General features: G+C 33.0%; 3 protein-coding genes across 7 annotated transcripts in view; 2 read left to right on the top strand and 1 right to left on the bottom strand.

Moving 5' to 3' along the window:
- Epac (Exchange protein directly activated by cAMP) overlaps positions 1-2,816 on the top strand; it is a 517,502-nt gene extending 514,686 nt beyond the window's left edge. For all 5 annotated transcript variants that reach the window (XM_076410278.1, XM_076410279.1, XM_076410281.1 and 2 more), the window contains one exon: positions 8-2,816. In XM_076410278.1, coding sequence (XP_076266393.1) covers positions 8-132 — 125 coding nt within the window. In that variant the 3' untranslated portion in view covers positions 133-2,816. The remainder of the gene's footprint in view (positions 1-7) is intronic.
- Positions 2,817-2,868: 52 nt separating this feature from the next.
- On the bottom strand, positions 2,869-4,893 carry mEFTu1 (mitochondrial translation elongation factor Tu 1). Its single transcript, XM_076410288.1, has 6 exons — positions 4,727-4,893; positions 4,093-4,666; positions 3,826-4,034; positions 3,569-3,769; positions 3,304-3,505; positions 2,869-3,246 (listed from the first exon to the last, which is right to left on the bottom strand). The coding sequence occupies exons 1-6, from the start codon at positions 4,761-4,763 to the stop codon at positions 3,057-3,059; spliced, it is 1,413 nt and encodes a 470-aa protein (XP_076266403.1). The 5' UTR covers positions 4,764-4,893; the 3' UTR covers positions 2,869-3,056.
- A 310-nt stretch (positions 4,894-5,203) lies between these two features.
- ImpE1 (Ecdysone-inducible gene E1) overlaps positions 5,204-27,794 on the top strand; it is a 131,172-nt gene continuing 108,581 nt past the window's right edge. Inside the window, exon 1 of the mRNA XM_076410286.1 lies at positions 5,204-5,296. The gene's annotated coding sequence lies outside the window, so the exon portion shown is untranslated. The remainder of the gene's footprint in view (positions 5,297-27,794) is intronic.

Raw genomic sequence — 27,794 nt, 5'->3', positions numbered from 1 at the left:
TTTACAGTTTTGGATCCACCGTCCCCTAAAAGCGAAGGCGAAGTAAAGTCCTACATCTCTTGTCTGAGGGTTATCGACAATCAGCGAATTCTCACCGGCATGTCTCAGAAATTGGAACCAAGACGCTCATAAAAAATGAGAAACCTAATGTTCGATTTAGTTTTAAGGTGTTGGGGACGCCGGCCGTTTCCTACCTAAGGGCCAGTATTTGTAAAAATGTTTAGAGAAAATATAGAGACATAACCATAGACATACCACTAGTAGATATCTCAATATTCTATAATAACTCTAATCCAATTAAATGATTATCCCAACTAATTATTTACGATATAACAGGTATATTTTTTTATTTTTCAATTATTTTTATAATTGCTACATAACATAGTAGTTGGAAAATAATAAATATTATTCCCATTGAAAACTATTGTAGGATAAGTTATGCTGGTTGTTTACCTTCAGCTAAATAAAGAATCAAAATTGTTGACGGGATTTAAAAGTAGAAATTTAGATACACTTCTCGATAAGCGCACTTAGTAATAGGTATCAATTTTAAGATATTATAAACCGTCTATGTATTATTAATTCTTGATATTATTGAGTGGTGTCCCTGGTAACCTACCTTCTACCTGTTTCACTTTAACCAAAACGCGAGGGGGAGGGTACGGTGAAGGAAGAAAGGACACTTAAATATCGCCGCTTCTCCCATGTAAATATGGATGTTTAATATAAAAATGATAAGTATATAAAATGAAACGCACATTTCTCTCTAGGATACCTTATTTGGTCGTAATTTTTATTGTAAATAGATATTTATTCATTCCTGTATATTTTCGGACTTGTTCTTTACAAAACAGAAACATTCGTAGAGTTCTAGTATCTTTAATGAGATTCCAAATATGTACGCATATATATGTATTAGATTACTATAACTTCTCGAATTGTACATAAATCTATTATAATTTAATTAACCATATTAACATAAGCAATTTATTGCACAATAAATTTTACAAATATATCCATTTTAGATTAACTACTTTCCAAAGTTATGTGTTAAAACGAAAAGAGCTTCTATAATTACCATGTCATACTTACTGTAAAACACAGGGTGATGTTCTTAATACTCGTCGTTTAACTTTAGGTTAACTAAGACAAGGGCTGCATTTTGCATTTGTATCGGATTACTGAAAAAGTCACTATAGCGTTTTAATGATGATGAAGAAACCATTCTTTTAATAACTTGTTGGAATAATAATTTAATAACCATTTGGAAAACAAACCTGTCTAGTCAGCATTATATGATTGATGATCGGTGTAATCCTCAGTCAATCAACAATTTGTCCACATCATTGATACTGTCGAACATACACAGTCTCTAACAGTGTAGATGCCCTAGAAGCCCGACTCGATTACCAACTATAGTTACGATATAGACATTTCCTAACTAAAACGTAAATTTTATTCTGAAACGTCTCAAACAAAAAATTAAGATCATTATAAGTGTTGACCTGACAAGGAAATTATTGATTTTTGGAAAAAGCTGATCTTTTTCAAAATATATATATTACTATATATAGTCGCAGTAGCTTTGATTGTTAGGAAGTTGCAAATCGAAAGAAAAATCATGGCACGTTACAAAAGGCTTTACTCACAGTAACTAACAAACCATATTAAAAAGTCACCCTTAATAATATTACCTCTCATATACTTAATGCCTTTCAAAGCCGCTGTGATCCAATACTCATAATAGCCAATTGCTTATACCTATAATAATGTGTTAATAATGTAAGTCTGGCAATTATGGGATCTTGGGCAGTACTGTAATTGTTACAGAAATGATTATTTTGTTTTCGTCATGTTAATACCTATGTGAACATGTTTTTAACATTTTTATTATTATGTGTTGGATATATCAAACAATTGTAATATAAATAAAAGAAGGAAACCACCTGAGAATGTAGCATTGCGAAAATCAGATAACCACTTAAAAATACAAGCAATAAATATTTTCTTCTGTAAAATAAATACAGTATGTATATATATAATTAAAGGAAGTTCTTTAAAATCACTCACATTTTTAGGATAGTTACAATTTTTAAGGACAATTTGATATATCAAGATTTGTTAGGACAATCATACATATACATATTGATCTTTCCGACTTAACTGTAACTCACTTGAAAATGTTAAAGGAAGATCAAACTTCTAGTTGTACCGTTGTATAGGTAGTGTTAGGATTTCTACTGTTAAATACTACCGCAGCTTCATTTCGATTTCAAATTGAACTATTTTCACATTGTACCTTTTAACACAACTCTTGTTACAACTTCTGTAAAATACTAATTATAAATCAGACGTTTTTATATTGTTATAAACTATTCACCTTCGGTATGCATTCTTGTGATCAAACTATACCACTAAAAATCTTATTTATATTACCTTACTAGTTACATAGAGATTAGTAGATTAAGCGTCAAGATTGAGAGGGTACACGATATTGTACGAAAATCGATGGTGAACGACACAAGTATGATATTTTAAAAGACCCTCTTAATGTTCCCTATTTAAGACAAGAAACTTGTAATGTGATATATCATCAGTGTTTGAAACTCTTAGATACTTTTAACAGTCATATATATTTCTTGTTGATTATGTAGCTAGGAATTTTAATTTATTTCTCCATTATCGAGTTGACTATTGGTCAGCCAACTGTAAGGAAAACTCCAAATGCATGCATAAACCATATTTTAGTATTATCCCAATTCCATGTTATGTCCATGTAATTGTAGACATTTTTAATATATTTATTTGGATTCAAATTATTTTTGTTTTATTTCTTAATATAAGTTTATCTAAATAACACAAGTAATATCATAATTAAATGATGCTTTATTATTAACATTTTAAATGCAATTCTTGCAGCACAAATACAATACAAATTAAGTGTTTTTAGTCCCAAATTGATGACAAGACTAGCTTATTTTACTTAGTAAATCGAGATAAAAAAAAGAAGTTTAACATAAACCTACTTAAATATTAGATACAGTTGGATATTTATTTTATTGGTTCATTTTAGCTAGTTTCTTTTCTCTGGCTTTCTTGCCAGCAGTCACTAGTTCTCTCTCTTCATCATTCAGTGGAGGCAGCACTTTTGTAACTACACCTGTACCCAATGTTTGCATACCATCCCTAAGGGTGAATCTTTGGCCTTGTTCCAATACCATAGGTTTCACCATTTTCAATATCAACCTGAACACAAATATATATATATGTATTTATTCTAAATCAATTCCTAGACATACTAACTTTGAATCTTCACCAGGCATGACCATTTCTTTATCTACAACAATCACTTGTACAGCAGTATCCCAAGTTCTGCAGAACATTTGCAATTGGATATAAGAAGTAAATGGTTTACTTCTACCACCTTCTTCCTTGTTTAGTACATATACTTGCGTTTCAATATTATCATAACTCTTAACTGTGCCAGGTTTAGCCATAACCATTCCTAAAGAAAAAAGATTAAGGAAAATATTAAAATGATTTATATTAGAAAATTAAACAAACTGACCTCTTTTTATTTCCTCCCGTTTAACACTCCTGACTAATGCTCCTAATTGATCACCAGCCTGAGCTTCATCCAATATTTGATGAAACATTTCAACACCTGTTACAGTACTTTTTATTACTTTATTAAAACCTACAAATTCACAATCTGCCCCCCTTTTTACAATTCCTCTTTCTAACCTACCCGTGACTACAGTACCACGCCCTATAAATATACAGTGATAATGAATAACAATTACAGAAACTTTGAACTAGGTATACCTGGAATGGAATAAACATGTTCAATCGGTAATAAAAATGGTTTATCCAATTCTCTTTCAGGTGTAGGGATATAGTTGTCAATAGCATCTAATAATTTCAATATAGCATCTTTGCCAATTTCTGGATCTTTTCCTTCTAAAGCACAGAGTGCTGATCCAGTGATAATAGGTACATTATCACCGTCAAAGCCCATTTCATTTAGTAATTCCCTGCAAAATTATAAATTAATAACAAATGTATCAGATAGCTAGCTATGTCATAACTTACCTAATTTCCATTTCAACTAATTCAACCATCTCTTTATCTGCTGCATCAACTTTATTAATGAATACAACAAGATGCTTGACACCAATCTGCTTAGCAAGAAGTAAATGTTCTCTAGTTTGGGGCATCACACCATCAGTTGCAGCAACAACCATAATAGCTCCATCCATTTGAGCAGCACCAGTAATCATGTTTTTAATATAATCAGCATGACCAGGGCAGTCAGTGTGGCCATAATGCCTCTTTTCAGTTTGGTACTCAATATGAGCTACATTTATGGTAATACCCCTAGCTTTTTCTTCAGGGGCATTATCAATATCAGCATAACCCCTCAGCTTAGCTAGTTTTTGATCAGCTAAAACTTTAGTAAGTGCCGCGGTCAATGTAGTCTTGCCATGATCAACATGCCCAATAGTTCCTACATTACAATGTGGCTTGTTTCTTTCAAATACCTTTTTTTCGGAGTATAACCTTCTTTGTGTTTGATCAGGTAAACTTATTTGTAAGGTTCTGGCATAGTTGTGAATTTTTGCTATAGATCTTTTGTTAATAATATGTCTTAATGTTCGATTAGCAGCTAAAATTAGTTTAACAATTAATATAACCTATAAAAAAGACCGACAACAAATGGTACAACCTGGAGCCAAAAATCGGGCAACCACTAACGATGCCATAGTGTTACTCTAGTTAAAATCTTGTTTGTGTCTTGAGATTATGTTGACCTTTATTCTTTTAATTATAAGAAAAATATTAATAGCACATGAAAGTTATGTCACATTTCCGTAAAAGAGACTATAAAAAATATGTGACTTTTGACAGGCGGATGTTTATGCCTATAGAAATACTCAAGTGTATTTTGGGTCACCGTAGTTACCGTTACCGGTATATACTTAATTGAGTAGCATTTGAAAATAAAAAAAATCATTATGTTTAACAACAAACTGTCAGATATGAAATAGCTGATAATAATTGTAAATAATTTAATTATATGAATCATACATTTGTTATTATGTATGTGTTAGTAGTGGTTTTGTCAAAACCAGCTATGTTAATTGAAATGTGTTGATTTATTTTGGCAAATCATTTACTGAAATAAATTTAGCATCGTGTGTCACAAGTTGTAATATAAATCTAGTGTAAAGGCATTGTATGGGAGTTTGAAATAAATTGCGGTGAAATCAGTTGACTATTTACGAGATAATTCTAGGTAAGCCAAAACGGTATATTGTCTAATGGTCTTGCTAATAACAAAAATTATAGAACAATGATACACGAACAGATACGCCGAACTTGGAAAAAGAGTACCTTAGACTGAGTTATTATTTTAATTTTTGAAAAGGCGATTGTTCTCTGAGTCCGAACGGTTAACTGTGAGAAAAGGTTGTGCCTCGTATACGAAGTTGGGAATACCGCATTACATTTATTGCCCCGAGATTAGATGTTATCGTTGCTTTTATATTGCACTGGCCAAGAACGTTATCTTCTAGGTAAATAAGAGCGTCCGTATATAAAACACATGGTATAAACACTGCCGGATTATCATCGCTCTTGCATTGTGTTTCATAAATTCAAGGCGTATCCACCTTTTCCCTCTTTTTTAAAGCACTATTTGGTATTCCGTCGGTAGAGCTCTGAAATTTCTGGGCATGAAATTATGACTAGTGTGCCTATGTATATACATTATATTCAGTAGAGAACTCGTAATTTTTTAAAAGCCAAATTAGTTACCACCGCTTAGGAATTGAGTAAATTACATAATTATTCATGGTTAGACGTGAGAAACCAAAAACTGTTGGTAAGTTAAATTGGTTCAATTTTAATTGGTTCTAGTCTTCAAAATATTCAATACATTCATTATTTTACTATTTTTGATTATTCATAACGGTCATTTATTGAATTAAAAGGTATATATTAGAAAAAAACAGAGGTTCAACTGAGTCTATTATACTGATTGAACTTTATTTCACTTATTACGGTCCAATAGTAATCGCTCATCATGCCTTATCAAATTATACCCTATAGCATTGAGAATTCTTTTGATTCGATACTAGCAACTTCAACTACAAAAAAGGCAGGTAGCTTGTTTCAGCTGAGTAATAAAACTTGTTCTTCCTGGACTCCGTTCTGCTCTACACTGCCGATATCTCGAGGTGTTCTTTCGGTAAAAATATCTAAAGGAATCTCCATATAGAATATAGAAGATCTCTAATAGGATGAAAAGCAGCGCTACCAAAAATCAACATCTGTTATGATGATTATATGGCGATAACGTAGAGTGATATATAGAGTATCAACTTAATACAAATATTTTCAGAATTGTTTTGCGTGGTCTCAGCAGGAAGGCACTCAGAACGTAATTTCGTTGAATTTCATGGTTGCAATCTAATTCAAACACGACATATTTTCTAGCAAATATAATAAAAATTGTCTATAGTGCTTTTTCACTTTTTCATATTTATTTAGTGATATACATCAGAATGGAGAAAACATAACAAAAAGTAATACTAGCAACAAACAGCAACAAAAAATTAAAATGTATGCAGTATATCAAAATTACTGTTGCGCTCTTATTATGATAAAATTGAGGAGTTAAATACTCAGCTGAAAGATCTATTAATAATATAATAAACACAATATAATAAAACAATCAGAATCATTTTAAAGGGTAATAAAATCTTTTCAAGTAGTATAATCACATTTACCTTCAATGTCATTTTGCCATTGTGTAATTTTTTCATGATTTCTTCTGTTGTATTCCTGTAAATAATAATATAGACGAACACAACTGCTTTATATAAATAATGGTATACGTACCAGGTGAAAGCGATGCTAAGTCACATTCACATCCTTAATCTAGCTAACTTGGGTTGTTTCTTCCAAGGAAAACTACGTCTGGTTTTTTATTTCCACACATACACTGGATACACAACACTTTTGAGGATGAATATACGTTATAATTAAATAATAGTGATTATATTTAAGACACAAAAATGCTAATCGTAGTGTATGACAGACACAACAAAAAAGTTATATGTCTGTACCTAATTAGATGGGCATTTTAAATGACTATCAATAAGTATCAAGGCCAAGCGATGTCTGTTTGTGGCTTAGATTTAAGCAAACCGTGTTTTTCACATCAACAATTATACGTGGCATGCTCTCGAGTCAGTAAACCATCCAGTTTGCTTGTGTTAGCTAACTGTACTATATATTGCATTAAGAGATTGATATTGTCTTAGTGACATTGTCATAGTGAAATTTAAAAGAATAACAGGTCAATTGAGAAGTCCCCGGTCTACCACAGTAAAACAAAATTTTTTGGCAAAACTAATTTGTTTTATTCAACATAATTCCCTTCCAGGGTGATACACTGATTGTAGCGATCCTCCAACTTTTCGTAACCATTTTTGTTAGTCTCGGCGATCACCTCTTCATTCGAGGAAAATTTCTTCCCAGCGAACATCCTTTTGAGATCTGACAACAGGAAATAGTCTCTGGGGGCCAGATCTGGAGAAGACAGTGGATGAGGAAGCAATTTGAAACCCAATTCATGGATTCATTTTTACTGACTTGTGACACGGTGCATTGTCTTGGTGAAGCAGGACTTTCTTTTTCTTCAAATGCGGCCGTTTTTCGGCGATTTCGTCCTTCAAACGGCCCAATAACGCTATGTAATAGTCGTTGTTGATGGTCCTTCCTTTTTCAAGGTAATTAACGCATCCCGAAATAGAGACGCCATAACCTTGCCAGCCGACTGTTGCGTTTTCCCACGCTTTGGGGCGGGTTCATCGTGTGCAGTCCACTCGGATGACTGTCGATTGGATTTAGCCATGTTGCCATGCTGAGCCATGTTTCATCCATAGTCACATATCGACGCAAAATCTCGGGTTTATTACGCTTGATCATCTTCAAACACTGTTCCGAATCATCAACTCGTCGTTGTTTTTGGTCAAAAGTGAGCTCGCGCGGCACCTACTTTGCACAGAACTTTCTCATACCCAACGAAATCATTTTGTCGATTTTTCAAAATGCTTTCGTCGGTAACAACCTTTTTTGGGCATCCACTGCGTTCACCGTCTTCGGTTCTCATTTCACCACGTCTAAACTTAGCATACCAATTCTTGATGGTTGATCTTCCTAGGGCAGTGTCCAGAAACTCGGGATGAAGACAAGTTCTTGCTACAACTGTATTTTCCCCATCAAGAAGCAATATTTTATCAACACGCGAAATTCCTTTTTATCCATTTTTTTCACAATAACAAAAGTTGCTTCACTCAAAATGCTATAATTCACTACAACGTTTTCCGGGTCAGCTAGTATAAATATAAAATATATTACCGTTGTATTCGCATCAGCAACTATAGGGTTTGTTCACAAAGTAATTTTGACCAACTCCCGTGAGAATTATCAAGATATTAAATTGTTAAGGTTGAGATATCAGGATATTAAATTGTTAAGGTTCAGGAATTAAAAGAAGCAACCATAATGCTACACGCACACGCGATATCGTTACAGCCCTGTCCGCAAAGCGTTTGTATTCCGAAGAAAACGGTTCAGTTCTTACGTAACGTGATGTCTAAATTTGGCCGGCCTTCTTCGCCTCAACCACTTCATCCGATTCGCTGCTCTTTAGATTTCCTATGGTCGATTCTGTTTCAATGTAAGTTGTGCGCGGCATAAATTTTCATTAACTTTTGGTAAAGTTACTTTCGTCGATATAAAAGGTCCAAGTATGGAAGTAATTACAGGTAAGGTGTTTACCTTTCGGAGACACTGTTTGTTTATATGTACTATGTGTAACAGGATAATGATATTTGTTTTATAATTAATTATTTTGCATGTATTGTATGTATTGTAGTGATTTTTTTACTTTAAAAGGATATTTATCATGTTGTGTTGATTACATTTATTACAGGCGGTGTGTGGTTTCGAAAATACAAAAGTGGTGATTTCGATATGCAAGGCAAAGTACGTTCTAAGCGCAAAAAATTCTGGTTATCACCTGGCGAAACCGGCCGATCCTTTCGAAGGCCGAATCGTTTTGGTCGCAAGACAATGCTTTGGTGTTTGGTGGTACCAGAGTGGCGTGATGTATTATGAACCGTTGAAACAGTTAATAGTGGTCGCTACCGACAACAAATGAACACTTTGAACCATGCATTGATCGAAAAAGAATGCGAAGAAAAACAAGTCCGTCAACTCACCATGTTGATTGCTTTATTTTGATCAGTAACAAATCTTGGAATACAGACGACAAATTAATTGAATCACCTTTAAGTTAGTATATGGATATAGCGTTGGCAAGATTCTTCGTCATTTAAGCCAATCCAAGAATTGATCGAATATTTAGATTGTTTCATCGGAGGGAGCTATGTCGGGTGGATGTGGTCGATATGGTAGTCTTAGTGGATATACTTCTTGTCACCAGAAACCCTTCCAGCTCATCGTCTTTTGATCAAAGTTATGTTCATACCGTTTAAAACCGCTTATCCTGTATATCGTGTGATTTCCAAAGTTTTAACGAGTCAATTCGATATCTTTAAACTTTACTGGCCTTTCTTCCTTCCATATTTATATGTTTTTATTATTGGAGTAGGTCCCCCATGTGCTTCACATAGCAATAGATTTTTAACAGCAGCATTAAAGGATTAAAGGATATATAACAGATGGTGTTGTTATGTATTAAATCGTATCGGGTACATTTGTAATCAATTTCATATTGAATTTTCATTGGCAGGTTACACTTTTCAGTATGTGTCGTCATTTCATTTCATCGAATTCATATCGTCGAAGTTAGCATCACGTTGGACAAAAAGCCAAGCCAACACATTAGAACCAAAATAAAACAACTATACTGGTTAGTCGGAAGATACTCTCAACTTGATCTAAAATCAAAGAGGTTGATCTATAATACAATTATAAAGCCAATTTGGATCTATGGGGTGCAAATATGGGGTTGCACTGAAAATTCAAATCAACTAGTCATACAACGCTGTCAAAACAAGGTGTTTCGATTGATTACCAATGCCTTTCGCTATGTTACCAACCAAGAACTGCACGATGACCTGGAAATCAAATGAATTTGCGAAGTTATCCAAGCCTTGAAACACGAAAGAAGATTACGAAATCATACTAACGTGGAAGCAATACAACTGCTGGACAGCGCGCAGGATGTCAGGAGGTTGAAGCGAACAAAACCATAGGGACTTATATAAAATATATACATTTAGTGTAAACTATAGCTATAAGTTAATAATTAATAAATAATTATAATTTTATAATTCAGGAATACATACTGATGTATTTTCTCGCACTCGTCTTGCTTGTTAATTAATCCAAGTATATAGGAAAAGTAGTAATATATTAATTGTAAATTAAGATTGTACTAAGCGTATCTAATAAAGATATTAAAAAAATATATCGTCGAAGTGTAAACGAAAATATCTTTTAGTGCCTTGAAAACTAAGGTCATCGAATGCTATGTGAGGCCTATGATAACAATGCTCCAGCTGTGTTCCAGTAACAAAGCGGTGGTTTGAATGAAAGAAGAGGATTCGAAGGCATTACTCGATTATTATCTGTGCCAAACGCAAAAGAATATGCAGAATTATTGGGAGCAACACAAGAAACCATTTACAATCGTTTGAAGAACGTGAGAATGATCCAATAATTTGGATATTTTGTGTCGAATAATTCGAAACCAAGTGATATCGAAAGGAGTTTGGTCAATGTTCAGTTGTTTTTCTGATTGTATCCTAGTCAAACTAATGTACTACTGTTTGATTAATTAATTAAAACGATATAGGAAAATGTACTGGCTAATTGGAAGAAAATCATAATTGTCAGTACATAATAAATTGCTATTATATAAGCAATTCAATTAGTTAAGAGTTCAATTATGGGGATGTTCTGTAAATAGTAACATAAATAAAATACAAAATTTTCAGAACAAAGTCCTGAGAGGTATTGCGGGTGCACCCAAATACTATAGGACTGATTACCTACATCGAGACCTTCAGATACCAAGGGGGCATGAGGAAAGATTCCATTCTCATGAGAATATTGAATTATTCCAGCTTTTGGATACCACCAGAACAGGACACAGACTCAAAAGAATCAAACCATCTGATTTTGTGTAGTGTTGTGTAGTGAGGTGCATATATTAAAATATACAGCAGTGACATGTATAAACATTATTTCACCAGAGACTGAGATAGGGCCGATGGGCCCTCCTAGTTATATATCTAGTTTTAAGTTAGCATAAAGACAAATTGTAGGTTAGACGGAGACGACTAGTAACAATGTATTAATTAAATAATAAAAAAAATTACATTTTTTGATTAATGTAAACTGATTTTATTAAAACTTCTAAAAGAGGGAAAGTACTCTAGGTAACTTTCTCAGTTTTCTATAATTAATATTTGTTGATACAATTGATACTGCACTGATTGTTCAAAATAAAAAGGACGGTATTTTTATGCCAGTCTGAGAAGTGTGGTGAGTGAGGTGTCTAGACATAAGGGTTTCGTTGACATTAAACTAGGATTGAGTCGATAGTATCGCTTGTGTACCAATTCCTTCCGTAAAAGAGCATAGCCTCTCCAAGTAAAATACAAGTTGTTGTGTATAAACTTAACTTATTTATTGAGGTTGTTAATTGGGACTAAATTAAAAAATATTGGTATTATTTAAATACATATCATGTTTTTGTTGATGATTTTTTATTTTAATCTCACTTCTCCACTTCTATATTATTGTGGAAAATATCTTTTCTTATACTTCTAAAAGTTTCTAAGTACTAAACTGTCAAAAATATTGCTATATATATAAGTGCTAATTTACGCCAAATGTATATTAATTAAGTATTTTATTTCAAGTAAAGACTGGTGACGCAGTTTTCTTTCAGAAACATATCTTCGCAGGGATTCAACAAGGATACCGTCTCGATCTCCATTTCTAACGCAGGTTCCAGCGGTCATCCCAAATTGAAGACGCCCTCTGCAAAGGCAATGGGGTGTACGGCATTACAGAATTACAGAAGAAGCAAATTCCGAATCTCACAGAAAGCAACGCTGTATAAAATTCTATTTCAGCTAATCTGCTTATATGGAACACAGGTGTGGTACAAGTACTCTGAGGGGCAACTTGCACTACTCCAATTGTTCCAATCGCGCATTACTCATTGCCCCATGGTTTATGAAGAATATAAACACCAATTTCGAGTCAGGCATCCCACTCGTGAAAAACTTCAGTAATGTGAGCTGTGTTAGGTTTAAATTTTCTTAAATTGAAGCAATAATAGCAAAAGAAAATTTGGTACTATCCGGACAAGATTCAGATTCAATTCCGAGACATGCAAATACTGTGTCGGTTACCTAACCGTCACATAGATGCAGATCAGGAAACCGTACATAGAATATATTCTTCCATAATCCTTCATAAGCTAGATTGCATTTGAAATACTGCACTTAGAATATTGCTGATTCGATTGAATATACGATCCTCCTCTGCAATTAACTTGTGCAGTATTACAACCCACCCCACCACTTTTTTATCGTCGGGATTTACTTTCACTGAAGTTCGCTGTGAGATCGCTTGCTCTACCGTCTTAAATCTGACCTCCACTTGGAGTCATCTATCCGTCCTGGACCGTCTTATCCCTATCTACTCCACACGCATCTCTCATATAATTGCTGATCTTCTTTACAGGACTGCATTGACTTGTTACATCTCCTCCCTGTCCACTTCTCTAAATTTCTCCCTTGGACCTTCATTACCCCCTTCATAAACATACCTCTATGTTAATTTTATCAAAGAGAACATTGTCCTTATCTTCTTCGGTCCAAGTTCTGTGAACTTCTCCACTCTAACACTGGCCGCAAGCACATATATACCGATGGGTCCAAATTTCACAACGGGCTTGGCAGTTTATTGGTGGACAATCGAGAATTCAGTTTCAAGCTCCCTGAACAGGGTTCAGTATTGACCGCTGAACTCTTCGCGATATTTAAAGCTTTATCTCAGATCATGACACCAACCTTCAAAGAATGGTTAATCCTGACCGACTCCCGTAATGCTTTCGAATGTTTCCAAGAACAGAAGTTCAACCATCCCCTAGTTACCGACTCACTGTCAATCATCCGTACCCTCTATCTGAATAGGATCAGGACAAGTTTACTGTGGATCCCTTTTCGTGTTGGTATACCGGGAAAGGAGCGCGCGGACAGTGTGGCTAAATTGGCAGCCTCTTCACCCCTCCCCATCACGAATGTTTGTGTCCCTACTGACCGTATCCCATCCGTTTCTCGTTTTAAAATTAACGAGGTACAACGTCGTGGGGTCCAGGAGGCCAACCACAACAGGCTCTTTGAGGTTAAAGCTGATTTTTTCTCATTTCTTCACGTTCCTTCCCTTCGTCACCATACCGTAGTTATGAATCGACTGAGATTGGGTCACCGTCGTTTCTCTCACGGTTGCTTGATGCCTTTGAGTCCGTCTGTTTATTGTGAGTTTTGTTACCGTTTTTTGTCACCGTCCCTTTTCTATCATCACCGTACTATTGTATAGTCGCGAAATTATAACACACGTCAAAGCAAGGTTAATTAATAAAAAGTCTCTTTCTTTTTCCTCTTCATTATTTAGTTTCCTTAACACTTTCGTAGAACCTTCAAATTATTTAATATCCTGTCCATCCTCTCGTCGACCACATGTTGTACTTAAAGTTTTTGTTCACTCAATGTTTTCTGTCACCGTACAAATTCCTTACACAAAAGTTGTAGTCAGTGTTCGAATAAACAAATAAGTTAATACACGCAAGAAACAAACGAACATTTCTACAGATTTAATAATAGTTACGATATTTTTTCTCAATACGCCAAATGCTGAAAAAATTCAATGCTTTATACTAAATTATTTTAATGAAGCTTATAAACAAAATTAATTTTTAATAATAAATACTAACTCAGCCAAAGCGATTAAAATCTTTACTTAATTTACTTGATTTAATACATTATATCTTATTGGTGCTGGTCATCTATTTCCTTCCGATGCTTCCTGTAGGATATTTTCACCGTCCTTATTGGGCGTCTCTCCTTTGGTCCAACAATTCAATTCGAAACAGATCGATATTCATACAGATTGATTCTCGATGGGTGACAGCTCCCGAAGAGTTTTATCAGGCCCTTCGCTAAATCCGCCACGCTCGTTTATTTTCTGATTTATATTTCCCGAAAATTCGCAGGGATCGGGCGAATATGCTTTACGTTAAGGATATCAATTTTTTTCGATTCAGTTTACGCTCATTTAGCTATTTTTACGCCTTTACATTTTTATTTTACAACTATTTTTCGTCGGACTGTCGTTTTTCGAGTCAAGACATGTTGTTAATATCCTGTATGTGTTTACGACTATTATTAAATAAAATAAATGTTCTATGTAATAACGTAAATATTAAAAATAAAAACAGTCTTTTTATGTGTAACAACGATTAATTTTATTAAGAACAAGGTAATTACGAGGAACCAGTGGTTTGTTAATTAGATTTGAAATTACGAAAGGATAATGGATAAAGAGGCAACAAACTTAAAATATCTACTTGAAATTAATTCATTTGAATATGAGGTTCTGACAGATTGATTTCTAGTCCTGATAGTAAATATAAATTAGAGATAATGTGTCTAATTACTAGTATACTACTATAATAGTTATTTCTGGATTTGTAGTTTGAACATCGAGCATAGATATTTATTTTTTGATAAAAGAAATTAGTCTTATTTGAATTTGTTGTACTTTTAGTAGGTTTCTTCAAAGTTGTTGAGGATTCTTATCCCTCATTCAGCGTCATATAATATGTCTTTTAATTTGACACATAATTTGTTCTGTACTTTTTAGAATATATTTTTTATGGGAAACCAATTTCTGTATATGTAATCTGCCCAAAAAGTTACAGAAATGATTGAGGCGGTTCATTAAAGACAGATGTCTCGCTCTAGTCAACCATCAACATCTTCAATTTATTGCTACAGTGAATGAAAAGTAAATAAGGAATATTGTCTGAGTTTTAGGAGATCCAAAACCAGATTTGGCGAGAGAAATTGCTTGGGATTTCGCTTGCAAATCTTTCTCAAATTATTTCTCTTTCTTGGAAACTTTTCAGTTATGGTAAACGAATGCCCAATGATCAGAAACTCAAGAGATAGATAAAGTTATTACGTAGTTTATTTTTATTGGATTAAGTAGAGTTAACTGCCAAGGTTTTTTGATGATTGGCTTAGTATAGTCCCCAAGCTGAGTATTAATTCTTTACAGTTTATAAGGTCTATCGAGAAATCAAGGTTTTATCTTTAATCTTGAGGCTCCTGAGAAAACTGAAGTATTTCATCTTTTAATCAGATATCTTCAAATGATAAGCTAAACATTATTTGGCTGTAAAGTTGTAAAAGACATAGAAAACACTTTGAAAAGAAAATACACTTGTTGATGTTTGAAACTTATCTGCAGAAATATAAGTATTGTGTAAGAAGTTAACATCCTGAATAAATCTGGTCTGTAATCTGGAATTAAAATTTTTCATTTGTTGAACAATTTTGTCTTAACATAGAAAATATTTGAATGATAACTAAATTATGTGATTATGATACACTCAAAATAATTATCGTAAATATCGACAATCCCTTTCACACACTAAGATTTAAAGAACTCAACTTTAATTAAGAACTAATGATTTCTAAGTTACTCACTTGCCATTCGGTAGGTTTAATTCCGAGGGTCATAGTTCGGAGCCCACATTAGGCAGTAGGTCCAATCCAGATAAACACTAGTTCGTAAAAAGGAGACTCTAAAATATAAAAAAATTGCACAGACTGGGGGAGCATCATATTATAACCTGATTATTTATTTTAATGCTTTTTATATCAACTTAATTAAATTAATGAATTTCTTACAACTAAATTTTTATTCTTAACTATTCTCATAAAGAATAAAAGCTTTACTGTTAAACTTTATGTGTATCTTAATACAAATCCAGCTTTTGTACTAAAGATTCACTCTTGGCCTTGATATTCATGTGTTGGAGCAGTCGCTCGAGTTTCTTACTAGTTTGGTAATAGTCGCCTCTCGTATCCATTTTGAGGTTCTGATAAAGATCACTGTCTCCATAAATATAAATGGGAATCATTTAATATTTTTTTCTGAAAGTACACAGCTATTTATCCATTATTTTCGGCGGTACAACCTCAGCAGTAATTGTCATGAGTGTATACAGGATTGAAACTGGAGTGCCTAACTAATTTATTCAATAGGCATTTATCCAAAATGGTATGTGATTCTTTTTTATGTTGACTAAATAGAATGAACAGATAATATATTATTTATAATAGTATATATTAATCTTATTAACAGGCCCTGTGGTGCATCATTTACCAGGTTATTAGTTATTACAATATTTTCTAAATTTTAGATAACCTATAATGATTCTATGCACTTGAGTTGATGATGACTATTTATTAATTTTTTTCATTTTAAAGCTTTGAAATTATAAGTAGTGAGGATATAGGCTTACAAAACCAATATTCTTCACGCGATCTGTATGAGTTCTACCATTTTATGCAGAAACAGATTATTTATTTTTCATGAATATCAATTCCTAGCATCGAAAAAGATCGCTCCAAGCGCGAAATAAAAGACACATCGGGTTGACGCTATTCTAACTAAATTCACATACACTATAGTTCATTCAATGACAATCTGTTGTCTCACTTTATACGATGTGTCCATCTAGTAACTGCAGAGCCTCGGTGTGTTTCAAAGAGTTGTAACCTGGTGTTGTTTGTGCTTTCTGGTGAAGCTCGGTTACTTTCTTTTTAACGTGTTCCTTCCATTTTAATTTAACATCCAATGTCAAACCTTAATGTTTGGTACTATTATCATACAGTACAGTATAAGAGTTCTGTTTGTTATGCCTGGGACTTTTCAGCCCATGTGTTAGGCATCAATATTAGTCCTACCAATTTTCTAACCCATATTAATTCTTCGGCATTATTAAATTTTTTCAAACGTGATTTTTGGTAATTTTACTGGATTTTTCTCTAGTTTCGTTATAAAGCCTTGGAATTATAACTACTAACGATATAAGCTTACAAAACCAACATTCTCGATGCGATTTGTTTGACTTAAGAATCATTACTACTTCTACTGATAAATATGAATTCCTAGTGACGGAAAAGGTCCCTCCGAGCGAGACATAAAACACCCCGCTAGCAAAAGGAAATCGAAAGGCATCCTTGCGAAATGTCTCACTCCTGAGACATCGGGATGACGCCATAAACGCAACGACGAAAGCGAAACCTTTATTACCGTCTACGATCAGGATCTGCGGGGCGGGCGACGGTGAGGGGGGAGCAGGGCGACGGTAGCACGCGCTCTCGCATCCTCCCCCATCGCCCGAGGGGGATGTTGTTTACGTTCCGGTGGCGATACTTTCGATTATGACTGATCGACTTTTCGGGTAATTGCTCCAATTTGCCTGATTTACTTGCCTCAGTGTTTTAGGGGATTTTACGGCTTTTTTATAGCCGCCATTATTTTCGTTTGCCCAAAGGAAGCTCGTCTCGATTTTTGTTTATGCATTGGGGATGAGTACGGAATAAAATTCGAAATATAATTTGTGAGTTCAAGAGAATTAAATGTATCAAATACGTCATCTCAATTTATAAAGTCAAAACATCGTAATGTTGCCCCATCAACTCTAAGTTTTAGTTTATTTTGGCTTTAACATATTATAAAATCTTAATGTAAACAAAATAATGAAACAAAAATGTTATTAAATATAATTTGTTTTAACATTATTGTACTTCTTCAGACGAAGATGTACGAACTTTTTCCTGTATAAATTGTGAGAGAGGAAAGGACGGAGATAATTGCTTGGAGCAGTTAATTTTAAAGGTGTTTATATTTTCCAACGATGGTATAAGCCAGACGGAGATGTATATATTCCTTCACGTACTAACTTTAAAAAAGAGAAGGAAACATAATTACTGAATACTATTAACATGCAATGAATAATTTCATTTTAAAGGAAGTAGAATCACTTTTATATTTGAATGTTCTGTGGACGTGTAAAAAGGGATGGAATAATAACCCCACAAATGTTTTATGATAATTTAATATGTCACTTGCTGTTTTTAAATAACATACTATAATACATATAGATAATACAATAGAACTTAAGTAAAACCTAAATAGTCAAGATGTGCTATACAAACTAATACCATTTTATGAGCATGCCAAAAATCTAATGAGTTTTCAAATTGCCCAATAAGTGCCAAGTAATTTCGAAACACTGATTTATTTGTAAAGTTGTTGCAGCACCTGGTGTAATTATTTCTTTCATTCTAGTTAGTTTTTTATCCAAATGTCTTCAGATGAAATACATTCTTTGTTAGTATTTGTGCCTTGAATTGTGAGTTGTAGTACTGTATATGTATTTTTTGAAGTTAGAATAGAATATATCTCTTTAGTGATAATTTCTTGTATTTCTTCAGTACTATTTTTTACACCAAATACTGATTCTTTAAATCGAGGATTGCAGATAACAGAAGTTGAGTATTCTCTTTCAAAATATTCTCAAACAATAGATTGAAAAAAAAATACTCTGCCTTACCTGCTGATAAAATAAATCTAAAACCGAGAAAATAAATTGCTTAATATTCAGCAGATATTCAGAAGAAGAGTTTTTCTATCAGAAAATTTATTTATTAGAAATATTTAGTATACATATTGAATATCGTTTATAACCTCTGTAAGGTTAATATTTTTTACAAAATTTTACTGCTACTGAAAAAACTTCTTCAATTCTATTCGAATCGATTGAATTTCTGGAAGCTTCAGAATCTAAATTTAGTTTTCAAGATTTTAGGAAAGAAGTTTTGACAATCAAAACACTTGTACAAATATCGAGAGAGTTTGATCGAAAGGAAAATTTAATCAGAAAACGTATTACCTATTATTGTCTAAAAACAGTCAAAAGTATTATACTATTTATCATTCACAATTTTAATCTTTTTGCCCTATTATATTAATGATGTTGAAAAATAGCGTTCCAAAATGCTGTTATATTACAATTATTGCTACAATATATTTTTATTTACACGCAAACCACCAAAAAAATCATAAAACTCTATATATTACATATAAATCTATGTAAGCTTAAATTCGGCACATTTTTGTCAAGGTCGCGGCTAGGGCGACTGAGCCAGAACGTTAAAAATTAGTCGCATGAAACTAGTAGAACCGAAAATAGTAACTAAAAGTACACGACTGAAACAGTCGATAGCAAATAGTTATGAAGTCAGTCGGTCCGAAAATAGCGATTGAAAACAGTAGACTGAAACAGTCACTAGTAAAAAATATTAAAATCAGTCGAACCAAAACAGTCGATAGTAAAAAATAGTCAATTACTAAACAGTCGATAATCAATTTCAGTCGAAAGTTCGCTGAAAAAAATTATAGAAAATATAATCAAATACAGCGATGATTAAAACACTTTTTAAATATTAAAGCATTCTGATTTAATGTTGTTTATTAAGCTCAAAGAAACTTTGCATTAATTTTACTCATGTGCAACCTCTGAAACTAAAATACAAATAAAACAATACTTATCGTATTTTCAAATTTATTATATCGCTTGAAAGGACCCGAAATAATAATTTATAATGTTACTTAATGTCTTCTTTCTTTCTGTCTTCTATCGCCTGAGAGTGAGAGAAAGACATCAACTGGAGTTATATCAGGACGGTTGTTCCATGGTGCTTGTTGGGTTTTAGGCAGGAATTCGTTCACAAAGATAGATTTGGGAGATTGCAAGAGGTTTCTTTCCATAAATTTGGCCTTTTCATCATGGCCTTTTCATTTGGCCTTTCTCATGATTTTTTAATATCCTTAGCAACTTTAACTTTAACAATAGTGAGCTTTATTTGAAGTTATTGACATTTGTGGTATTTGTGATTTGTTAACACTGTAAACACATTACATAACAGCTGACTTATTTATATGCCAATTTAGTAACAAAATATTTTTTTACAATTCCTGACATATTTTTGTATTATAAAATTATAACAGATACGTTTTATTTTAATGTTTGTAATTTTATTTCTAATAACTACGATTTTTTAAATTATCACTACATATATTCATAAATATTAATGTCCCATAAAATAAATTTCCTGCTATTGTTTCTTGGTACCAGTAAGGTGAATATTTTCTTTTAAAACATGCGTGCTATACGCATGTGATTCTGCTTCAATGACGCTTCTTTTAATGACTGTGCGTATAGATAACAGTCAACGTGTGCTTTCTGCAACGCTGAATTCGTTTTCAACGTCAAACAGCGTTAAAAATGGCATGGTATCAATTATTTCACGCATCTTAAAAGAATCCAGTTCAACGCAACGCAGGTATAATTAATGAGACTCATTATTTCGAACATTTTCCATAAAGAAGAGATAGAAGATTTTTAATTGAACGTGGGTTTATAGGATTTCAGTAACACTGATAATACTATATTTTTCTTAAATCAGAAATTCCAGTAGAAAAATTATGACACATACGTAGGTACCAAGATTACAACAATAAAACAAAATATAAAATATTATTTAATAAGCCTCCCATCAAAAAAAAATTGTCTCACAAATTTGTTTCAAGATCTCTGTGAATTATTTATCTGTAGAACAATTGGTTTTTGTTCACAATGAACCAACTTTTTTCTTTTTTGCGGTCTAAAAGAGTCAGTAGTCTCTGGGAGCTAGATTTTAAGAGTAGGAAGATATAGTTATAAGGGCACCAGAAGAACCTTGATGTCAACATTTTCATAATTCCTGACACGGTTGCATCCTCAAATACGCTGTATAGTGTGAGCTACATGACGAGGACCCCATTAAATATTATTTGTTTGAGTATACTGAGACTGATCATTATTTTATAATATAAGAGCAATTTACAATTTATTAAGCTTCCATATTTTTGTATGCAAAACGTGGAAAGTAGTCAATAGAGCGTTTTATAACTACGATTCAAATTCAATCTTGGATTTCTTATGCTGAACACTCGTGAAAGGATTTGTTTAATTGGATTAAAAATCAAATTATATTTGACAATATATATATATATATATATATATATATATATATATATATATATATATATATATATAATATTTTTTGCTTCTTATAATTAATTTTTGTTTTCAATAATATAATAGTGGTTTATGGGTTTGTGTATATGTAATTGTATGGTGTTTCTAATGATGGGTGGTTAAGTGAACGTTCGTGCTGGGATTGGTTTGATATTCTTTGCGTTTGTGATTTCTATGTTACGATGAACCTCGCACTAGCCTCCAAATGGATGAAAAATTGAAGGATCTTTATAATATTAAGGTAGAACGACATATTTCTTCAGGCCAGATCCCTATGAAACTACTGAATAAGATTGCATATCAAAATAAACGGAGAACAATAAGATATCAGCAAACGGAGAACAAATGAGATCAAACCGCAGTAATCAGGAAATTTTAAATGTTAGTGAATATGTTAGGTAGACTTTTCTATGACAGAACAATTTCCATATCAGTCAAAAAGAAGGTTTGAAGACCTAAAGAAGAAGGAGCTGATATGAGAAGAAGAAAGGTAGTATTTTGGGCTCAACAATGCCACCAAGAAATAGATAATTTGCTAAGACGAATGCAGTTGCTATATCTGAATAATCGACTACTAAAACATCAAAATGTCGTTTTTTTCTGAAAAATGAATAAAGTTTGTCAGCACTGCTAATAAATAAAATTTAACGAAGAGTCTCCGGTAATGTATGGCACGTGTAGAAAAATGAAGTGACCTAAATTTTCTAAATATTGCAGGTAGCATATGGATACCTTATTGAAAATATTTCTTGCGATTTGATTGTTCTCTTCCCGGTAATTTGTACTCGATACTTGAATAGACGAATAGATAATTTGTTGACAAATATTTAATCTTACGAGATAATATTTTAAACTATACCCGTTTTTTATTATTTTATTAATAATTATTATTTATTGAGTGGACTACGTCTTCTAGAGTACAAGAACACTCAATATGAGGCAAAAATCTAATTTCAATATATAATATCTTCACATCTTTTAAATCATCTATTTCATTTCAATTTAAATGACAACACTTAAATTATCTTTGGAAAAACATTATCACAGGTGATGTTATTATTTATATCTGTTTATAAATTTATTATAACCAATTAATTTTGAGATATTTCAGTGAAATATTTAAACGAAATTTTATAAATAAAATGCTATTGTAGCACATTATAAAAACAACAAAATAACTCGATTTTTAATACAAAAAATATTTTGTTTATTGCTCTAACGCGTAATGTTAAGCTTTCATTGGACGTCAATTACGCTCCAGTGCGTTATATGTGTGCCAGTCCAGTTGTATCGACATTATTTGAAGACTGTAGGTGTGTTATTTTCCTATTTGGTTCCTATGTATTACAGAACTGCATATGGCGGGAAAAATATCGATATGTCAAGGCCCTGTTTCCTAAAAGTGGAAAAATAGATATGAAATGTGCCCTAACTTTACAATAAATACTCAGGCAATCGTATTCCAATTTTTGTCTGTCATAAAAAAAGTCTACTACCAGAGGGGTTATTAGCGAACACGTTTTAAAAATATGAGAGGAGAAGGAAGCAGGAAAGATAATGAGAAAGCAGTGTAAAAATTGTTAATTACAAAAAAAGATGCAGTGCGTGTCCTGGATATGCTGGTTGCAGTTTAGACTGCGCAAAAATTAGTCATAGACCTTATGATTTATCTGAATAACGTTTTTATTTATTGTGTCAGTTTTAGTGCAAATTTGTATTAGTTGAATATTTTTATATCTAATTTTAGTAGTTAATATAATATATAATATATAATATATATAATATATAATATATAATTATATATATATATATTTATTATTTATATATATATATATATATATATATATATATATACATATATATATGTATATATAATATAAATGTATATACATATATATATATATATATATATATATATATATATATATATATATATATATATATATATAATTTTGTTAGAAAACGTTATTAGGATAATACATAATAAGTTGTTGTTGTATGGATATACTCAGATATAATATGAATAATTACATACACAGAGACTTTTAGATAGCAATTGTTGTTCAGGAAATCAAGAGAATCGAAAAGAAACATGAGAAGATACTCTACTCTCATGTTAATATCCAATGAGAAAACCAAGTCAAAAATCAATAGGGAAAATGTTAGTGAAATGTATTTATAGAAAAAATAGAAGTGTTAATATTAATTTAACTCGCCCGCATTTAGATAAACATAAGATTAATATGCTCATAATATAACCATTATTGTTATAGAGACTGATGAAGGACCGATAGCTTTTTATCAATATATACCTAGTCTTTAAGTTATTGTAAAAAGTTAGCCGACAACGACTAGTAAGGATATCCTAATACAAATACTATTAAAGTAAATATTCATTATCACGGTCAATCCTTAGATGAGGCATGAAGAGTGTATCTAATTCTCAACTAATACGCTTCTGGAACATTCTTCATCAAATTTCTTACTCGTTAACAACTGACCATAACCATATTGATTTGCTATCCTTCAGCTAGCTATATTTTTAATACGCCTATTTTGGGAAATTCCAAAAGGTTGATTTTTCTACGAGAACCTGTAAAGAAGTCTTTCACTCTTAAAGCTAAAAATATCTCTTAAATAGGTGTTGATTGATGAGCAGAATTTTCATCATTAATGATCAATCAACAAACAATGTATCACCAGTCAAAAACAGAATATGACTGGCTTTTTATCATATCGAACGTTTAATGTTTTGGCGTTTTTCTTATCTTGGCTTGGCTTCAACAGACTTTCCATATAATACTATATTTTATATTGTATCAAGTTATAATTCTTTACCCATGTCACAAATATTACGAAAACAGCTAAATGGTTTAACAAATTAGACCCCTAATAAATTATACAAAAGAAAGAAAAATCCTAAACTTAAAATTAAACATCTCCTTTAAATATAAATAAAAGTAATAACGTCCAATATATTCAATTGTTGATTTTGGTTAAATAATTCATAGGTAATTTAATTTTTCTCCAGACAGTCATGGTGCATATTAATAAAAATTGAATAAGAATTCGATGAATAGATAGACGATCACAGAAATGATGTTATGCATGAAAATTTAATAATGCGGGTGGTATATATTTATGGGATTCCCCAAGCCGTCACCCGCTCCATTTGCGAATTAGTAATCGAGTTACCGCAGGACAGTCGGCGCAAAGGGATCGAAAACATCCCTAAGAGCCATAAAAATGAAATTACAATAAAAATCTAAAAGCAATTCATTCGGCGCTGGCCCAGGCCCCTTTTTCGCACAAATCAGAGTCCCAGACGAAATATGGCGCTTTCTGAGGTTTTTTTCCTCTCGATTCCTTCGTTCGTTTCTCTCCCTCTCTGGCTGTGTATGTGTGTGTGCTGGGGTAAAAATACCGGACGCGAATACGAAATCGACCAATTTGTACGGTTTCAGACGATTTTTTTCTACCGGCGCGCACTGAACGATATTTGATACATTGGTGCCCTTTTCTATTGCAGATACATCGTTCAAAGTTGATATTTCTGCTTTTATAGGAACTTTATTATACTGCCCGACCAATAAATCCACGTCTGCGATTTCACGTCTACATTAACGCTATCTAAACGGATATAAATTTGGTTCTGTTCCTTAAAGAAATTCTCGTATCACCCTTCTTGTTCAAGATATATTTTTATTATATATTGGGGAAAAATCGAATCAATTAACCACACTATGAATTGAGTGAAAATGGCCCGTCGAACCGCTTCTACAACGCGGTTACATTGCTTGTCTTGCAAAGAAGGAAGATTTGTTATATATACGAGGGTGGTTCAAATATGGTCGAGACAAATACTAATGACACCCTCATTAGTTACGCATTTTGTCCATCTTTCCGGAAGCTTTTTGATGCTGATATGGAAGAATTCCTTGTGCAACTCGGACAGCCATGTGCGCACGAACTCCTCTACTTTGTCGTCGGTTTTGAATCTTTGATCTCCAAGGGCTTCTTTCAGTGGTCCAAAAATGTGGTAGTCGCAGGATGATAAATCCGGACTGTAGGAGTTGTGTTCCAGTACTTCCTACCTTAATTCCGATATTGTATCGAGCGTGAGACACGTGGTATGAGGGTGCGCGTTTTCTTGGAGAAGAATCGCACTTCGTGCTGGAATGCTCCTTCGGTTCGAGCGATTAGCGGGGTTCATGTGTGTTTTCAGAAGGTTAGGGTAGAATACAGCATTAATGGTAGGTTGGGTGCGCAAGGAAAACGTCTTACAGCACACATCGCCTGTCCCAGAACACCGTACACAGAACCTTACCCGCGGTTGTCTTCGCTTTAACTGGCGCCCCTTCCTTCTTCTTCCACCACTCTTTAGAAAACATTTTGTTTCGGGAGTGTAATAGTGTACCCATGCCTCGTCTTTAGTGAAGATTCGCGTTAAGAAACCGTCCATCTCCGCCTCATATCACATTAGCAAGCCGCGACAAACAACAAGACAAGTTCAACAGTTTAGAAATTAACCCAATTAAACCCATCACGTCGTTATTTTCCGATATTAAAGGTATTCGTGGATGACAGACTCTACACTACCAATACTGAAGCCGAGTTCAGCCGAAATGTCTCGAAAATTAATTCTACGACCCTCCAAAATGAGTTCTTCTACCCGGCGAATGTTGTCTGGTGTAATGCTAGTTTGCGGTCGACGATCATGCGGCTCATTCTCGAAGATGTCGCGGTCATTCTTGAATGCTTTGACCCATTTAAACACGGCAGCCCTACTCAGGCACTCACTACCGAACTGATTTCGCAAACGAACTTGGGTGGGTTTAATACGTCTATTAAAACTCTTTTATAATTAATTATAAGAAAGAAAACATGAACAATATATTGAGAAAATTAATAATAAGGGCTATGCAATAAACATGTAAACATTATGAAAATGAAATGTTTAATACTAGTGATACCTGATAATGTCTCCTCTACATTCCAAAAGCATCAAAAAAGCTTCCTTTTATAATACACGGCAATGGTGAAAAGGGTAGGTAGTTTGGCCAAATCGACGGGAACAATAATGGGTCGCTAACACGGCCATAGTGACAGATGTTGCGATCTCCAAACATCAGGCACTACTCAAGTACGGAAATACGGTATTCTAAAAAGGGATAATAACAAATCAATCGACGGCTAATTAGATTATCAAAATTCTTTGTGATTTTTTTTTTCGAAAATGTTGTTATCATATATAATTCATAAAGGTACTTATAGAATCGACCCGAGATCCTAAGAAAAATAAATTTACGAATACTGTAACTAATATTGCAACAATAATAACAAAATAAAATAAAAATCCAATATCAGATGTTTTCATGTAAAGTGGTTATCAGGCATAAATCATAAAATTGGTCGTATGACCGACCAGAGATCATAAGAAAAATAAATTTACAAATGCTGTAAGAAATATTATAACAATAACAATAAAATAATAATAATTAGACTAAGGATAGGAGGAATTTTATGTTTGTTAATTTTGTCAGCAGTCGATGACTAGTCACTTATATTTCGTCTTTAGTTTTTGCTAGATTGTGTGCACAACGGCCTATAAATTTTTCATTATCATTTAGGTGTCCCAAATTTATGTTTATATCGGCGTAATACGTATACATAGCACGTAAGACATATACGTTTATCTTCATTATTGTTAGGAGTGCAGAGGCGTCACAAGACATATACGCTTGTTTCTGTTAATGATAATAACTAGATTTCGAAAAATTCAAGCTAATTCAACACAAGAGCTAAGCCATTATCAGATGTACAAATCAATAATTAAACACAGCAAAATCAAAGAAAAACTGATTTACTTTTAATAATTGTTTCTATTAATTACATTAAAGTAAATTTCAAACATGCAAGCTAGGCTAATTTACTGATTATAATTATTTCTAGCAATGACATTTGTCTCACTGACATTCTTCCTGTTAATGCAGCATCATCTTCCTTATCTTCTATTCATTTTGCGATATCACCATTATATAAGTCCATGGCAAAATGATAGATACATGGCTACAGCTTTCTGATACTTCTTAGGTGAAAAAACCAAAATAATTTGAATACTCTTAAGTGTTTCCTCACTCAGGAATATCTGCTTACGAATGTACACATCCGTCTTCCTTCTGCGCCAGTGTTTGTGAATACGTATAATTATGTTTGGATACAAGAGAGATGTGAACTGTACGAAGTGGTACGGAGGAATTCGTTCTCAACATTCCAAAAACGTCCTTTGGCAATCCACGGGACCGGTGGAAGGGTTAGGTAGTTCGGCCAAATTGACAGGACCAATAATGGGTCGCTAACAATATATTATGCGTTGTTTATTCTTAATAGACCTCACAATTTGATCTACATACAATCATAAACAATTCAAACAGAAACTTATTAATACTCATAGTCTGAGTGGGATTCGAACTTTGAATTATAGCTCCACCTCTCTGGAAATCTTCTATATATATTA

This window comes from Rhynchophorus ferrugineus, unplaced genomic scaffold (assembly GCF_030347505.1).
Source record: "Rhynchophorus ferrugineus isolate W39M unplaced genomic scaffold, kcgeb_rfMv2 rfM7, whole genome shotgun sequence".
Lineage (NCBI taxonomy): Eukaryota > Metazoa > Arthropoda > Insecta > Coleoptera > Curculionidae > Rhynchophorus > Rhynchophorus ferrugineus.
The sequence above is the reverse complement of the archived record's forward strand: the minus strand, read 5'-3'. Positions and strand labels throughout refer to the sequence as shown.